The sequence below is a fragment of the Chrysochloris asiatica genome, unplaced genomic scaffold, assembly GCF_000296735.1.
Source record: "Chrysochloris asiatica unplaced genomic scaffold, ChrAsi1.0 scaffold00110, whole genome shotgun sequence".
NCBI lineage: Eukaryota > Metazoa > Chordata > Mammalia > Afrosoricida > Chrysochloridae > Chrysochloris > Chrysochloris asiatica.
Genome location: NW_006408628.1, coordinates 745,112 through 763,416, shown reverse-complemented (window position 1 = coordinate 763,416; position 18,305 = coordinate 745,112). Strand labels below are relative to the sequence as shown.

Here is an 18,305-nt window from a genome sequence, read left to right as displayed (position 1 = left end):
GTAAATCACTGAGGCATTTTTACTACTATTCTGTTAAAATCAGGATTTTAGTGCTTGCCATCACTAGATGAGAAGTAAAGAAGCAACCTTTCTGTGGAGAGTAAGAATAATTGTGTACAGAGTAGAGAAATAACCAATTATGTGACCTTTGTGTAATAAAAACTTGGTTAAAGTCAATTGAAAAAAAAAGTATGGAGTCCTAGTGTGGCACTGTAGGAAAAGCAATAGACTGATATCTGCAAGGTTGGGGATTCAAACCCAACAGCCACTCCTTGGAAACCATATACAGAGTCACTATGAGTTGGAACCAACTCAATACCACTTAACAACAACAGCAAGAACATTCAGTATGTAAACTGAGCAAATAATCAGATAAACTGGACTATATGAAAAAGAATGGGACATCAGAATTTGAAAGATTCTTAATAACCTTGCATGTTGAAAGCAAAGAGAATTTGAAGCACTTACTTATAAAGATCAAAGACTACAGCCTTCATTTTGTATTACACCTCAACATAAAACAAAATAATTCACAAATGGACCAATAAGCAACATCATGATGAATGGAGAAAATATTGAAATTGTTATATATAATATATATAACATCTATCTATCTATCTATCTATCTATCTATCTATCTATCTATATATCTAGATAGATAGATAGATAGATAGATAGATAGATAGAGAGAGAGATGAAACTAGAATTGTATTTTTTTTCTTTAACGTTTCCTTTTGAATTGGGTGAAGGTTCACAGAGCAAGTCTGTTTCTGTTGACTGAGTCCTGTGTGTGTTTTTGCGTCCTGCCATTGATCGGGATTCCCACAGCATAACACCACTTATTCCACTGCTTACTTTCTAATTAGCATTTCAGATTTGCTTCCTACATACTTTCATGCTGTGCCAAAATTAGATATCTAAAACATAAAAGTAAAGGATATATTTTAATATGTAACAATTACCTGATATATTTTATACGTTTCTTTATTTATAAAGTATTAAGATAAAAAATAAGTAGTAATACCTCTCACACAGTCTTGAATATCTTTATGTTATATTACAAATTCACTTTAGGCCATGGAACTTTACTGGATTTAGATTCCCACAAAGATTAGTTACTACTAGAAAATGGAATCATTTAGAGATCTTATAGAATGGGGAGGAAAGTGAGGGATGCAACATAAAAACTTAAGTTCAGACTTACTGGACCAGTTGGGACTACAAGAGGGCTCACCAAGACCATTGTCCTGAGATACATTTCAAATCTTAAACCAAAATTTATCACTGTCATCACCTGTTGGCTAGATAACAGACTGTATCATAAAATAAAAAAATATCACCTAAAGCTTTTTCTTTTAAAAAATCAAATATAGGATACATAATGGTCAAAAACTACTCAAAGCAAAAATATGAGAAGGTAGGGTGGCAGGGAAACTAGAGTGCTAGAAATGGCACAACCAGAACAGACTGAATGAGAAGACTATACATTGTGAGAAATGTAGCAGATAACACTGAATAATTTGCATAGAAATTGTCAGATGGGAATTTAATTTGCTGTGTAAACTCTCATCTTCAACTCAATAAAGTACTTTGTAAAAAAAAAAATAAAAAGTGAAATCATTTAAGAACATTTGAAATGAAAAATACTATGCCCCTAAGGAAGTTTATTCATTAAGTATTAAATTCTGAAACTAAGTAATCCTTAGAAATGTTGCATATTTATAAGATGCTTGTTAGTTCTCACATAAAGTTATTTTTCATAAAACATCCTTAAGCAAAACAGTTCAGGAATCATTTCTGACTTTTGGGTTGTTCAGCCTCACTTAAAGAGAAGAATTACTTTGTGTTTTTCATAATAACATCAATTATTAAAGGCTTTAGTTTATGGGACTCTTGATTAGCCAGATAAGGAAATCCTTAGCTCTTACTTAAACCACTATTTAATATAGTTATGTGTTTATGTGGTATATCTATATCACATAACCTTAGAGTAATAGAGATTTAAGAAACCATCTAATGTCAGAAATGCTTTAATTTTTCCGAACAGATACGTGGAGTCTTTTCAAACACCTCAGAGGTGTTAATTGTTGCAATACTACTTTGTGTTTGACAGTTATATACTAACATACTAAAATTATTCACTAAAATACTACTTTGTTGTTGTTGCTGTGTGTTGTTCCAGCTCAGAGAGATCATGTGTGGGGTTCTAGAGAGTGACTAGTAGGGTTGCTGCACTCTTGACTAGTAGCCCAATACTTACCCTACATCATCACACATAGGGTTTGACAATTTTAGTTGAAGAATAGTGTTGTTATGTCTAAGGTTGTTGTTAGGTGCTGTTGAGTCAGTTCCAACTCACAGTGATCCTGTGTATATAGGGTTTCTGAGGACCCGCTGTTTTGTTTGAATTGCTGACTTTGTGGTTTCAAGTTCAGTGCTGATCCTACAGCACTGCTCCAGGAGTCCACATATGTAAATGGTTCAGATGATTTTGTAAAATGAAAATCAACTACATGGATCCTGTAAATGTCTATTTGTTAAAACAACCTTCCATCCCACTGTACATTTTCAGCTCTCTTACTGTTGATTTTACTGTCCACAGGATCTCCATGAGTCAGCAGTCACTCGACAATTTCACCTAATAAAAACATTAAAAAAGACTGTCTTTAAATCCCTGTAATTCCCAGGACTATAATTTTATACACACAAAGAACTCAAAAATGTTGAATACCCAATATTTATTTTTGTAAATCTAATATCTTAAAAACAAAAAAAAAACAAAAACAGAAGTTTTCTGGACGTTGTTTTATTTAGCTTTTTACCCTGACTTAATGTTTTGTTAAACTATGCCTTTACCTATAATGAGAATTTACCTTTAAGGTGTTATAACCCAGGCTACTTTGGAATATATGTGCACGCTCAGCAGTTTCACATTCTACTAACGGTAACAGTCGCTTTAAGATATAAACTCCCTGTGCTCAGGGAAATGGTTAAGAAGAGATTATTTCTTTCCCTTCTTCAGGTTTTTTGAAAATGGAATTCAGAAATGGCATGTGGTCTGACTTGCTATGGAGCTAATCTTTGACCATATTATTAAAAAAACGAACTTAACTAGTTGTAAATGTTTTCATGTAGCACAGTCTGTTAATTTTTCTTGAGAGAATACCCTCAAACATACTATTTTTTACTAAGAGATTTATTACCACCAAACCAAAAAACTCATGACTATCGAATTGATTCCAACTTATCACGACCCAGTACAGAGTTTCTGAGGCTGTAAATCTTTACTGGAGCAGAAAGTCTCATCTTTCTTCTGTGGAGTGACTGATGGAGTTAGCAGTCCAATGCTTATCTTATAGCTATAAAAACATCTCATTTTCTTTAGGTTGTGGGTTAATCAAGAATTCCAAAAACTAAAATGATCTTCTTAAAGTTCATATAGAATTTTTCATCACTCACTTTCTTTCCTAGTATAATCTGTTTTCATCTTGTTTTTGCTTTAGTTCTTTTTCTTTTCTCTCTTGCTTTGTTTTCTGTTCTGTTTTCTTTATCTTTTGTATAACTCTGTTCACCCAATTCCCCAACCATTTACTTCATTATTGCTTCACTCTATGTTTTGTGGTTACTGAGAGGGAAAAAACCCAACTAAATAAGTTCCTTAATTTTATATAACATGAAAGCGAATCTGTATATCATGGGATTGCTATTGTTTATTGCTGTTGTTGTAAGGTGCTGCTGAGTTGCTTTAGATCCCTATCAATGCTGTATACAACAGAACGAAACACTGCCTGGTCCTACACCATCCTCTCAATTGTTCTGAGCCCACTGTTGCGCACACTGTCACTCCATCTAGTTGAGGGTCTTCCTCTTTTTCATTGACCTACTACTTTACCTAGCATGATGTCCTTTGGGTATTAACAGTACCCATTATTTTGTAAAATGAGTAAAGAACAAAAAAAGTCAGAAATGAAGTGCTTGGCTGAAAGATTATTTTAATCAATTATTTTCAAACTGGCAATATGCTAAAACCAAATCATCATAACTCTTTTCTATCAGGATTGCTAAAAAGATCAATGAAAAATAGCAATTCCTGAACAATATAGTAATAGACACCATTGGATTGAATAATTCCAGTTCAGAAATGATCTCGTATAGCTCATTCATAATCGTGATGGTGTATTAAATGTATTAAAACTTGTCCTGGGAGGCTTCCATGAGAAGGAACTGTTTTCACCTGATTGTAGACCTGGCACCTGGCCCACTTTCTGTGTGATCTTCCAAGTGTGAACTTTCCCCACCCTCGCCCCCTCCTTTCCTTCCTGGAGGTGGGTGTTAGAGGTGGATTACACTGATAATTACACAAGCAGTGTCAGTTGCACACATAATTTGCATAACTGTACTGTGCTGTTTTCACCCATCAAGTCATGATACTGATGCCTCTCTGTATGCTTTGTAATAAACACAGAAGAGCAGGAATGGGATTAGTATCTTCATTCCTGACTGTTACAACATATACTTAAGGCCTTGCTATTGAAATTTGACCAGGAGAGAAAAGCCACCTTGGCTCAGGCCAGCTGCTAAGATAATTTGTCTCTTATTTTACCCAAATACTGATTATACTATTACTCTATGTTATACATTTGTTACTATTTTTTTTTTAATGTTTAAACATCTACAGTCTCATCTTTTACAAGTTTAGTCTCACTTCTTAAACTTCAGACTGTTGTTTCTAGAAAGAATGATTAAAAGAGAAGTCTTTATTTTGTAACCAATATTCATTTGATATAGTGAGGGCTTCAAAAATTCGTGAAAAGTGGAATGAAAAGATAAGCCACTTTGAAGGAAGCCCATTAAATTCATTTACTTCCAGAACCTTTTGTCCTCACCTCTCACCAAAAAGGTGCACACAGTTCATGGAACTCTTTTATATTCTTGCGAATCTTACAGAAACGGCCATTACTCTAGAGTTCACTAGCACAGTGTATGCACTCCCAGTGGTCAGTGGTGTGAGTGCTGTAAGCTCTATTTCAGCTAGCTGAGTCTACAGGAGTGGCATGTTTAGAACTCCATGGCAGAAATGAAGAGTATGCCAACCTCATTACTCACTCAGTGTCCCAAAGGGCACTGTTTTGGGTTTTGTTGTTTTTTATTGTTGTTGTTTTGTTAAGCTAGCCTCCATCATTTTATTTTTTCGACTTGATCCATGTTAAGGAGTCAAAGCCAGTTGTCCATCTATAACCTGTACCACCTTGTCAGACCTTAGAAGAAACTTCCAAATGGTAGAAAATCCTATAAATGAGGAAAGTAAAAATTAAGCATCGTTCATTATGAACATGCAAAGTATATTTACTATATAATTAAAGTTTTATTTAAAGTATCAAATATCATGTTAGGGTAGCATACATTTAAATTGTTTAGAAACGTGATGATAATAAGAATATTCATGTGAGTGAAAGTACTAAATTCAGCATCTCCAAAGGGAGAGCTCTTGTTATGATCTACTTTGCATCTCTATCCCTTACTATTATAGTGATTGAATGAAGGATGCTTCAAGTTAAATATTCTTACATGAATTGAAAATTTAGTTTTTAAGATTAATAGTGCTCATTTTGGTTATGTGTACTCTTACAGCTGTTGCCAATTGTAGTCAACTTGGTTCCAACACACAGTGACCTTAAGTATTGTAGCTCTTGTGTGCTACTGAATCACTTCCTACTCATAGTCACCAACCACGTATGGGGTTGTCAAAAGTGGCTGGTGATTTTGAACTGCTGACTTTGCAGTTATCTGTCCAGTTCTTATCCTACAGCACACACCAGGACTCAACCTAAGTATAGTAGAATGCAGTGATGCCCGGTCCTGCAGCATTTTCACGATAGTTGATTTGTTTGCATCCACTGTTATGGCTCTGTTGGTCATTCCATCTTATTGAAGGCTTCCCTTTTTTTCAGTGACTTATTTTACCAAATGTGAAAATTTCTAGCAATTTGTCTTTCCTGATAATCTGTGCAAAGTAAGTGAGTCAGAGGATTCTCATCCTCACTCTTAAGGAACATCTTGATTGTATTTTTTCTCTCTAAAATTGATTTGTTCATTCTTTTGGCAATCAATGATATATTCAATAATTTTACCAGTACCACAGTTCTAACATATCAATTCTTCTTCCATCTTCCTTTTTCACAATCCAATTTTCACATGCATATGAGGTGGTTGAAAGAACTATGGCTTCTGTCAGATGCACCGTATGTTTTCTAATAGATGATAAACATCAATCCGTTCAAGATAAAATTAGTGTCTAATATTTAATGGGTTCTTATGTTGTTGCAAGCACTATTTTAAGGGCCTTCTTTTACAGATAAAATCAAATTCAACAAGATAAATGTTACCTAATAACCCACACCCAGTCTGTAGTAAATCTGGATTTAAGCACAAAATGTCTGACTGCAAAATACTTAGTTTTTCATATGATCACTTATGTTATTCCATATGTCATAGTTTCACCATTTTCCCTTTTTACTATTGTGCCAACAATATATATCAGATTAAATGCACATGCATAAACACACACACACACAAAGAAAAGATCCTCATATAATAAAGACTTGTTATATGCTCTAACAAATAATTAATGTTCCATATTGCTTATGGACAGATAGCACAGAAGGACATAAATAAAACTAAGAATGGTATAAATTATCTTTGGTACTATAGGATAAGCACTAGACTGCTAAATACAAGGTTAGCAGTTCAAATACACCAGCCATTAGGTAGGAGAAATAATAGGTTTTCTCCTCCTGTGAAGATTTGCAGCCTCAGATACCTTATATAGAGTTTTTAGAATTGGAATTGACTCAATGGTAATGAGTTTGAGGTTTTTGATGTGACAGTACTTTTTAAAAATTATGCTGTAAGAAAGTAAAATCTTCATTTTTCTTTATATATGCACATTTTGTACAATTTCCAATATAATCAGGAAAACACAGGCTATAAACTCAAATCTGCTTCAGTTCAATGCCTGTGCTCTCAACTACTGTGCTCCTTACAAATCTATTCTCCACATAGAGCAATTTTAAAAACCCAATATAAATATGCCACTCTTTACTTAAATCCTTTAGTGGTTTATTGTTAGTCTCAGTAAAATTCAAGTACATGTAGCATGTCCGAAATATGAGAGACAAAGTCTGGCCATTCTGGCTTCTAAGGAGCATTCTTACAGGTACTTTTTCCTGACTCTACTTCTTCCAAGAAAGATTTGTTTGTTCTTCTAGCAGTCCATGGTATTTTTAATATTCTTCTTCAACAACATAACTTAAGTGAATCAATATTTCTATGGTCTTTCTTATTCATTGTCCAATTTTCACATACCTATGAGGCTATTGAAAATACCATGGCTTGGGTCAGGTAGGTACACCTTAGTCCTCAAACTGACGTCTTTGCTCTTGAACAGCAAAGGTCTTGTGCAGCAGATTTACCTAATGCAGTACATCATTTTATTTCTTGAATGCTGCTTCCATGAATGTTGATTGTGGATCCAAGAAAAATGAAGTCTTTGGTACCTACAATCTATTCTCCATATATCATGATGCAATTTATTGTTCAAGTTGTGAATTTTAGTTTTCTTTACATTGAAGTACAAACCATCCTGAAGGCTGTATTTTTTATCTTCATCAGTAAGTATTTTAAGTCCTCTTCATTTCCAGACAGAAAGGTTGTACTATCTGAATATCACAGGTTGCTAACGAGTCTTCCTCCAATCCTGATGACACATTCTTCCTCATGTAATCCATCTTCTCAGATTATTTGCTCAGCATATAGACTGAATAAGTATGGTGAAAGAATACAACTATACCATTAATCTTTCCTGATTTAAATCTATTCCATATCCCCTTGTTCTATTGGAACCACTGCCTCTTGGTCTATATGCAGGTTCCTCATGAGCACAATTAAGTATTCTGAAATAGTGATTCTTCACAATGTTTCTTCCATAGCTTGTCTTGATCCACCAGTCTAATGCCTGTAAAGCACAGGTAAACATTTTTCTGGTATTGTCTACTTTTAGTTAAGATCCATCTCATGTCAGCAATTATATCCCTATTTCTACATCCCTTCAGCATCCAGCTTGAATATCTGGGTGTTCTAATTATCTTCAGCAAAATTTTACTTGCATATAATATTAACTATATTGTTGAATAATTTCTGCATTCTGTTGCATCAGCTCTCTTTGGAATGGGCACAAAAACGGGTCTCTTGTAATCGGCTGGTCATACAGTTGTCTTCCGAATACCTTGGCACAGATAACTGAGCACCTGTAGTGCTCCATCAATTTGCTGAAAGATTTCAATTTGTATTCTGTCAATTCCTGAGGCCTTGTTTTTCAGCTATTCCTTCATTGCACCTTGAACTTCTTCCTTTAGTGCTATTGGTTCTTAATTATATGCTTCCTGTTGAAATACTTGAACATCAGTCATTTCTTTTCAGTACAGGGACTCTGTGTATTCTTTCTGTTGATGCTTTGTACCTCATTCAGTATTTTGTCCATGGAATCCTTCAATATTGCAAATCAATTTTTATTTTCTTCAGTTCTTTCAGCTTGAAAAATGCTGACAGTGTTTTTCCCTTTTGGTTTTCTAACTCTAGGTCTGTGTACATTTTATTATAATACTTTACTTTGTCTTCTCAAACTGCTCTTTGAATTTTTCTTTTTATCTCTTTGACTTCCTTATCTCTTTTATTCTCTTTGGTATCTCTTCACTAAAGAGCAAATTTCAGTCTATTTTGACATGCATTTTGTATCCTATAATGATCATACAATAATAAAGTTATATGTTACAGAATTAATACAGAGAAAGATAGGGAGATGATTGAGCTGTTTTATAGTGGGCTATTAACTACAATTAAGTGATTAATAAATATTAATAAATTGATTGACTTGTTTAGTATAAGTGCATCACTATTTCTACATAAATAACACAAATGGCAATAGCTAACAACAAGGGTTTATTGTAATACATAGCCTATATCTTAGATAGCACTTACATTAAGATATATTATTTATACTAAGTACTTTTAATGAAAAAATATTTCTTGTATTTTTTTATTCTCCACATACCACATAGTGATACAAATGTTACACTAGCTACCTGGTTTCAACTTCCTAGAAATATTTTTTTCTGAAAAATAGAATTTCCTTTTTAGTGTTAAAAAAACAAAACAAAAAACTATGCCTTTGTTGTTGTTGTTATATGCCATGGAGTTGGTTCTGACTCATAGCGACCCTGTACAGAGTATTTGAGGCTGTAAGTCTTTACGGGAGCAGAAAGCCTCATCTTTCTCCCGTGTAACAGCTGGTAGTTTCGAACTGCTGACCATGAGATGAGCAGCCTGATTTGTAATCACTACACTACCAGAGCGCCTTCCCTAATAATCTTTTAAAAAAGAGACATGTTTACAAAAATATGATTATGAAGTGAGGCAATTAACAACAACATACCTCAAATACAGCCTAAAAGTTTGAAAATAGTTGTTGTTTTTTACATCAGTATATAATCTTTGTATATATATGCATATGTATTGTATATATATCATATTATATATATCAGCATATAAACTTTTAGGCAACTATGAATACCATACCTTGTTACTCTAGTTCAGTTTTTCCCATGACCAATGGCATAGCACAGGGTTTGTAAGATGACTGGAGTTAGGGATACTATCTTTGGCTGAGAAAAAGAGTTGTCTGTTTGTTCCTGAACAAAACAAAATGATTCCTATGAAAGTCCAGTGAGAGACCTGGACCTCATGCAGTACTTTACTACTGACGCTTTCTTGCAGATACCCGGGCTTTTGATGGTGTTCTGTAGCCATTAAAAACCAAAACTCAAAATGCTCAGCAATATTCATATGTATGGGCATATAATGAAAACATGCTTTTTTCCCATTGTCGTTGTTCGGTGCCATCGAGTCGGTTCCCATATTGACCCTGTATAGAATTTCTGGGGAGTGGCTGGTGAGCTAGAACTGCCTACCTTACAGTTCAACATGACCATGCAGTCCAGTGCATTAACCCACAGTGCCACACCAGAATTCCATAGAGGTCTTTCTCTGTAACCAGTTATTTTTAAGTGATCATCATGTTACTTTGCCAGGTTTACTGTGAAAATGACTCTCTGGCTTGTTGTTGTTGAGTGCCATCGAGTTGGTTCCAAGTCATAGCAACCCTAGATACGATTCCTGAGGAGCAGTTGGTGGTTTGAACTGCTGACCTTGTGGTTCAGAGTCCAGTGCTGATCCACAGTGCCATACCAGAAGTCCTCTCTGGCTATTAGGATTTCATTCATTTCCTGAATGTGAGATGTGTTGAAAACTATTACCATCATTGTATAAATATATATGTTTGGAATTAACTAATTATTATTAATAGTCCTGACTCAGCACCACGTAGGTTAATTCTTGGTGTTATAATAGCAGTGCTGATGATGGAGAATACACTTAGATCTGCCACAAAATTTTGTAAGTGTGAGTCGTTATTACTGAGGCAGAAAGGGAAAAGAAACTCTACTTTTGTTTGTTCTTTTTCTCATCACTTGAATTCCTTTTCATTCTTCTTGGTACCCATGAATAATCTATTTTATGAAACAGTGGCATTTAGAGTTGTTGCACATTGGTTTACTTCAGTAAAATTCCCTGACCTTACCCCACTCCACCCAAAAATCTTTCTCTTCTTGTATCCAGTACACTTGTAATTTGTTCTTTCAGTGAGTGGAAGCTGGGAGAGAGAATTGGGTAAGTGTAAACATTAGTGTTACGAGTTGGATAATTGGGAGATCAATCACATCATACCCTCATGGACTGTAATACAGGCAGAGCATGAATTTGATTCAATATTTCCTCTGTCCGCAGAGTTATGATCTGTCTATCTTTATGTGCTGTCTTTTGGTACTGGTAGAAATTGATGATTTTTTCTTCCCTGAACAGATGTGGAAGAGCAAGAGATATAAAACTTAAAAGCCTTTAAATACTTCCTCCAGACTCTCAAGTGTTGGCATTAATGATGTTTAGGAGGAGCCTGGCAGTATACTAACCCTTAACCCTGGTTCTCTTCACAGTGGGTAAACCTCACAAGTGCAACTACTGTGGACGAAGCTACAAGCAGCGCAGTTCACTGGAGGAGCACAAGGAACGCTGCCACAACTATCTCCAGACTGTTAGCATGGAGGCTGCTGGGCAGGTCCTGAGTCACCATGGTGGGTAGAAATGGCATTTTCATTCAGCCCGAGACTGCTTCGATGGTGTTTTACGGATTTAAAGTTCCATCCACTTTTCAAAACTGAAGATAAAATCTTATTCCATTAAAGCAGTTTTAGATCATATTAACTTTCTGGGGGATTCTTTTATGCATTTGAAATGAATTGAACTTTGGGATACTTTGTAAACAATCTATATTGATCTTTTGTGCTACTCCAGAATTACTTCTGATAATGTGTCTTTGATGTTAATATAAGCATTGGTAGCCAGCAGCCATGGTGCAATTTACTATTCTCTTTCATTAGTTAACACTTAAGTATTGGAGATAGTTCCACATAAATCTGTAGATTTTCTAAAAGAATGAGCTGGCTATATACATACTTTTTCATAACTCTTAGGTCAGGAACCCTGGTGGCACTGTAGAATAAGTGCTGGGTGGCTAACTGCAAGATCGGCAGTTCAACCCCACCAGCTGCTCTTCAGAATAATGATGAGGCTCTCTGATCCCATAAAAATCTAGTCTCTGAAACACTGAACCAGGGTCACTATGAGCTATAATTGACTCTACAGCCGTGGGCTTGGTTTGGTATAAGTGGTCAGTGAATCAATTTTTAAAATGTCTCCAATCTCTCTTGAAGTTTATTAATTTTAAAATGACTGATTTTGCCCTCTACAAGTATGAGAAATGATATATACTAAAATTAAACATCAACATCCCTCCACAAAAATCAAAACCCACTATACACAGTGGTAAGTAGGGAACTAGTCCCTGAGATTTATAAATTTAGAATTCTCTATTCATCAAAATACTTCAGACATATTATCAGGAAAGACCAGTCCTTGGAGAAGGATATCATGTTTGGTAGAGTGGAGGGTCAGAGAAAAAGACTAAGACCCCCAGCAAGATGGGCTGGCATGGTTACAGCAGCAATGTGCTCAAACTCAGCGATTGTGAGGTTGGCGCAGGACCAGGCAGAGTTTCGTTCTGTTGTTCATAGGGTCACTATGTCGGTACCAACTCACTCAATGGCACCTAACAACAGCAACAACATCCCTCAAAAACTAATTTTAATACTTTAGTCTAATGCAGGAAATATAATATACTTAATTCATTAGATTTGGAGAGTGTCTTCTCCTATTAATTATATTTGTTATACTGATTGATTTTATTATTCAAATAATACATACAAAAACGATACCATCTATAGCTTGCCTCACTCAAGATAAAAAAAGTTTGACCAATATCAAATGGTTATATTCAGTTATTGTGATCATTGCTTTTAAATTTATATCTTTTTAGTGACTTATAGTCAGCTCAAGGATTATTTGTGCTTCTACTTTGCTTGTTTTATTTTCTGTCTTTTATTTCCTTAACATACTATATGCTGTTCCCAATATGTGTTTATTGGGCAGCTAGTGATAGCGCTATAGGATTAGCACTGGACTGCAAACCACAATGTCAGCAGTTAAAACCCACCAGCTGCTTCTCGGAAATACAGAACTGATGTGATGGTACTTAACAACAACAACAGTGATTATTTGTTTATTGAATTTGGCTTTTAAAAAATATTTATTTTCTTACCTAAGTAATTGAAACAAGTCATTGTATTGAAGGCAGGTTATATAATTTAAATAATCAAATTAAATTCTGATTTGTTGTAATTTAGTCCACTTATTTTTTAATGTTTACATCATTAATTAACATTTTTGAAAACCTGTGTTTCAAGTAAATGGACACAGCATAGGATAAAGAGCACAGAGGCTAAAATAGTGATCTTAGTTATAGCTTAGCAAACCTGTCTGACTGTGTTCCTCAGAGGCTCTCTGTAAGAATTAAATGTGATTGCATGTGCATTGTTGTTGTTAAAGTTGGTTCCAACTCATAGTGACCCTGTATAGGGTGTCCAAGGAGTGACCATTGGTTTTGAACCGCTGGCCTTACAGTTAGTAAATCCAGTGCTTATACTATAGCACCATACCTGGACCCTGTATGCATAATAACACCCAGTAGTATCTTTATTATTTCTAAATGTTTAATTCCTTCTTTAAATTATTACATTTATGGAATTAAATATTTAGAAAAAATAAATGTATCATCTCCTATAAACTTGTTTCTTATCAGAATTAACATAGGCATTGGAAAAATGCTAGCCCAGCAAATTATTTGGCTTCCTTTATTTCTCATGCTTTCACTTAAAAACAATTGAATTTCTAGTTGTATTCCGAAAAATGCTTTCTGATGTTTAAAGAGGACTGTTTGTTGGGAGACGGAAGGTGAGATTCCTTTTACCATAAGAGAATTAAAATTTGGCTAGCATAAAATTAAAAAGAGGTGATATATTAAAACAAAATATTTTAATAAAAAAACAAGTCCCACTTATTTGTAGTTCTGTTGCAGGTATAAGTAACCTGCCTTGGGATTCACTGCCTACTATGCTCACTGTTTTTTTAATTGTTGGGTTTAAGGTTGACTTGAGAAAGGAAGGCTGGAGACTTGGAGGCATGCCAGAGCTTTCCAAAGACACCTTATGGCACTGCTTCTAGCTTTTCCTTGTAATGTTCTTCCATTTGGTAGAATTATATGTGTGCAAATTCACTGGTGAATTCATTTTTCCATTCACAGTTAATTATGTAACTCTGGCACATACACACATGAATGAGAGATAGGATTTCTTCTAAAAGTTCTTATAATGCTTCAGGGGACATAAGGTGTATGTAAATGATTATAATCAACATTTAACCATTTAATGACAAGTCAACCAGTTAAAGAATAATTGCAGAGAAGAGAATGAAAGGGTATGTTTTTGGTGGGGAGGGGGATGGAAGAGGAGGGATTAAGGGAGAAATAGATGACCCAACAAGCAGGGGCTTTAGCATCAACTGGCCCCTTCGCGTTTCCCAGATTACTTAGCCTCTCAGAGCATTGGCTGTTACACACAGAGCGGCCCTGAAATTGGTCCAGACCAGGGAGAAGTCAGGAAAGAGAATGGATATCTGGTAGAGCAGAGGGCATAGTCAAAGGGTAGAGGTGAGGGCAAGTTTCATATCAGTTGTAAAACTAGAAATATATTTTTAAATTTTGGACATAGTGTTAACTACATTTAAGCTACATAATATAATTAAATTTCAATTAATGCCATTTTTTGATGCTCTCTTTCTAGATGTACTGTAATTATGCTTTGAAATGTTTCTAAATTTATTTTCCCTTTATTAACATGATTAATGGGAAATTGACATTATGAGACAGGGATTGATAACTTCCATTAGAGAAAGGTCTGAGTAAAAGCTAATGGAGTTTGTCGGTAGTCTTGTCCCTTACATCTAAGTTGGTGTGTCTCCCCTAAACAGAACCAGTCTTCCCTTTCTCCCTATTCTGCTCCAACTTGTCTTTTTTATTTTCAGTAATTGCTATGGGGATTGCCATCTCTGTTGTTGCCATTAGCTCTTTGAAACTATTTATTCTGCTGTTGTTGTTTTTTTTCATTTTTGGGATAATTATATTTCTTCACCTGTGTTTTCCAAAACATGTTACTTGCCATGTTGTCTCTTCTAGTGAGGAAATATCTAAAGTAAAAAAGACAATTCTTTCACTTTTTTCAAGAAGTATCTCTTTAGTCAGCTTCTTTGGAATGCTTGTCAAGTTCTATGGAATGTTTTGTGATGTAAAGATAAATAAAGACAATTTCTTTTATAAATTTATATTATTCTCTTGTATGAAATATATACCTTTTAAAAAAGAGAAATAAAATGACACAAAACCATACTTTAATAAATGCATGCATACAATTCTCTGAGATCAAGAGTGTGAAAGTGATCTACCTATATCTGAAGAAGTAAAAAAATAGCTTCTTAGATGTTTCTTAGTGTTTGGACTAAGAATGAGGGATGGGCAAAAGGTGCCTGGTATGGACAGGACACAGAGAGTACATTCTAAGCAGAGAAATTGCCGTCGATAGAAGCTTTGAGGTATGAGAAAACCTTTTCCTGGCTGTTGAGCATAGTTGGAATTAAAGAAATGGTCTGAAACTGATACAATAGGTGTGCTACAAATGGAGAGCCTTTCCTGCCAGCTCAGTGCTTGAATTTCATTGTATAACTGATGAGGTGTCACTAGGATAACAGTTTATATCTTCTGAAGAAAAACGTCACCAGTGTGAACTAGGAGATCATTGCCTACCTAGGAACGTAGGTAGTAAGAGAGAGACAATAGAGTGAAAATGCCGAGGAAAACATGAAAAGGTGTTGTGGGGAGACGAGAGACCAACATCGAGTAAGAGTTAAAGAGATATTTTAGAGACAGAATGAAAATTTCTTAATAAATATTTATGTGGCTTTTAAGGGGAAACTTTGGCATATAGTTATAAGAATAAAGCAAATATTGATTTGCATTTTATGGCAGGTTATATTATTTGAAAGTTAGCTCTATGCAACATTTTCAAGTGTTTTCAGTTTGAAAAAGGTCTCAAAAACCAATATGTAATTACTTCCTTATCCAAGCTCTAGTAATATAATAGATTATGAGCTGAGTTGCTAACCACAGAGTCAGCAGTTCGAATGTACCAGTTGCTGCACGAGTGAAAGAATAGAAGTTAGTGACAGAAGAGAAGACATCTCTTAGGTTTTGCCTGTCCAATATCCCTTCCCCTTCCTTTGGTAACAGGGCTACCGTTTTCCTTCAGGGATCATGTCTGTCTCCTACTGCAGTCTTGGTGGTACTGTCAGTTTACATGTCCTGCCCTCTCCTGGCCAGGAGGTAGACATGTGACTTAACCTGTTGTTGTTGTTGTTAAGTGCCGTTGAGTCGATTCCGACCCATAGCGACCCTGTGTAGGGTTTCCGAGCAGCAGCTGGTGAGCTTGAACCACCAGCCTTGCAGTTCTGGTGCATTTAGCCCACAGTGCTACACCAGGACTCCACTCAAGAGAATAGACCCTTATTAAGAGAACTGAAACAGGCTCAGAGCCTTTGTAATCTTGGGAGGTGAACTCCAAATAACAATGTCACTTGGTCCCATAGTCTCCTTATTGCACAAGAAGTCAGGCTCAGGGATCAGTGAGCATGGCAGTCAGCGCAGGAGCCCTTCTCGCCTGGGCTCTGGGTAGGCATAAAAATCTTGGTGTTCTTCCAGATGCTATTTTTGTCCCTTTTTTCTTCACACTTTACCTATGCCTGGGTGATATCATCTATTCCCATGGCTTCAGAAGTTACTTTCCATCAACTGATAGCTCTCACATCTACATCTCAAGACCAGATCTCTTTCCTGAGTTTGAGACCATATCTAAGTGCTTTCTGGACATGACTGTTACTCATGGTTTTCCTCAAACTGAATTCATCATCTTATTAATCTCATTACCATCTACTCTCTTTCCCAGGCCAGAAACTTGGCCTTCATATAACTCCTTTATCTTTCTCATTCTCATTGTTCAGATGATTAGCAAATTTTAGCAATTGTAATTTCTGTCTATTCCATTGACTTTGCTTAATCTCCACTGCCTCTATACTAGATTGGACCCCCTTAATCAACAACTTTGTAACCTCTCTTGCTAAATGAATAGCCAATCAGGACACTTCCCTGTTTTAAAAACTTCAGTCTTATTCCTCAGACAAAAACTCAAAGTCTTTAGTTGTTGCATGAAACCCTATTTTATTGGACCTTTTATTCTCACAGTTTTCTACTTTTAGTAATTTTGAATTATAAATAATTCCTAGAAAAACCCATGCCCTTCTGCCTCTGAATCTCCCTAGCAGTTGCCCTATCCCCATGTTCTTTCCCCTGACTAACACTTACCATTAAATTCTGACCTCTGATGCCACTTCCTTCACCCCCCTCCTATGAGTTAAGTATTCCTTAGTTGACTCCATCACATATTATAATCACTTTGTATTATAAATGGTCCCTAATCGGGCTGCTAACCGCAGGGTCAGCAGTATGAAACTACCAGCTGTTTCATGGGAGAAAGAGGAGGCCTTCTGTTCCTGTAAAGAATTACAGCCTCAGAAACCCTGTACAGGGTCACTATGAGTTGGAACGGACTCCATGGCACTTAACCAACCAACCAAATTGCTCTCACTCCCTCTACTTTGTAAGCCCTTTGAAAATACAAAGCAAGTTTGTCTAGCTTAACATTGAAACTCTTGACATTGAAGTATCTTAATTAGAATACCATGAAATCATTTCTAATCATTGTTTTTCTTACATTTTTATTACTCATGATCATTACTCTGATCCCACTTTGAGGATCTTTCTTTATATTTAAACTAATACTAACTGACTACTTGACTACTAAAGGCTTTCCCAGAGTACAGTTCTGTGGATTAACACTCCTTATCAACATTACAAGTTAGACATTCTTGCAAAATTAGCATACTTAACATTATACGAAGTCCACATATGTACATTTGTCTGTGAGGTTTACCTCTAAATATAACTAGGTATTGGTTGAAGGCCACAGAGTTTTAGTGGTAGAATTTTAAAAAGGTGAAGTAGAGAAATCAGAATTGTTCCTCCTGTTTAAGTACCATTTTTATATTTAATCTTCAGACATTCCATTTGAAGTAAAATTCAACTTAATGAAGTAAATATTAAAGAGAAAACTGTAACAGATTTCATTCAAGGAACATAATAGCAAACGAACAATGGCTGCAAATACCAGTACCATCACATGTAAAAATGGATGAAAGTCAGATACAAGAATGAAAACAAAGAAAAATGCGATTTTTTCCTAGTATATGATCAAGTACTTTTAGAATATATTATTTTTAAATAGCCTCACGTTTTATTTAGGAACCATGGTGGCATAGTGGTTAAAGCACACTTCATGAGAGAAAGATACAGCAATCAGTTTCCATAAAGATTTACAGCCTTGGAAATCCTATGGAGAGTTCTACTCTGCATTGTAAAGTCACTATGAGTCAGATATAGCTCTAGAGTAGTAAGGTTTCTTTGGTGTAAATTTTATCCAATATAGCAGGCAATACAACTTTTTAAAGTATTTTAACTATACTTCGAAATTTCTCCAGAATGACATATATTGGTTCTCTATTTATTTATTTATTTATTT

At 35.3% G+C, this 18,305-nt stretch overlaps 1 protein-coding gene across 4 annotated transcripts in view; it reads left to right on the top strand.

The window, feature by feature from the left end:
* IKZF2 (IKAROS family zinc finger 2 (Helios)) overlaps nt 1–18,305 on the top strand; it is a 187,643-nt gene that overhangs the window by 158,891 nt on the left and 10,447 nt on the right. For 3 of the 4 annotated variants that reach the window (XM_006867779.1, XM_006867780.1, XM_006867782.1), the window contains one exon: nt 11,106–11,243. The exons of the other annotated variant lie outside the window; for it this stretch is intronic. In XM_006867779.1, coding sequence (XP_006867841.1) covers nt 11,106–11,243 — 138 coding nt within the window. The remainder of the gene's footprint in view (nt 1–11,105; nt 11,244–18,305) is intronic. 4 annotated transcript variants of the gene reach the window in all.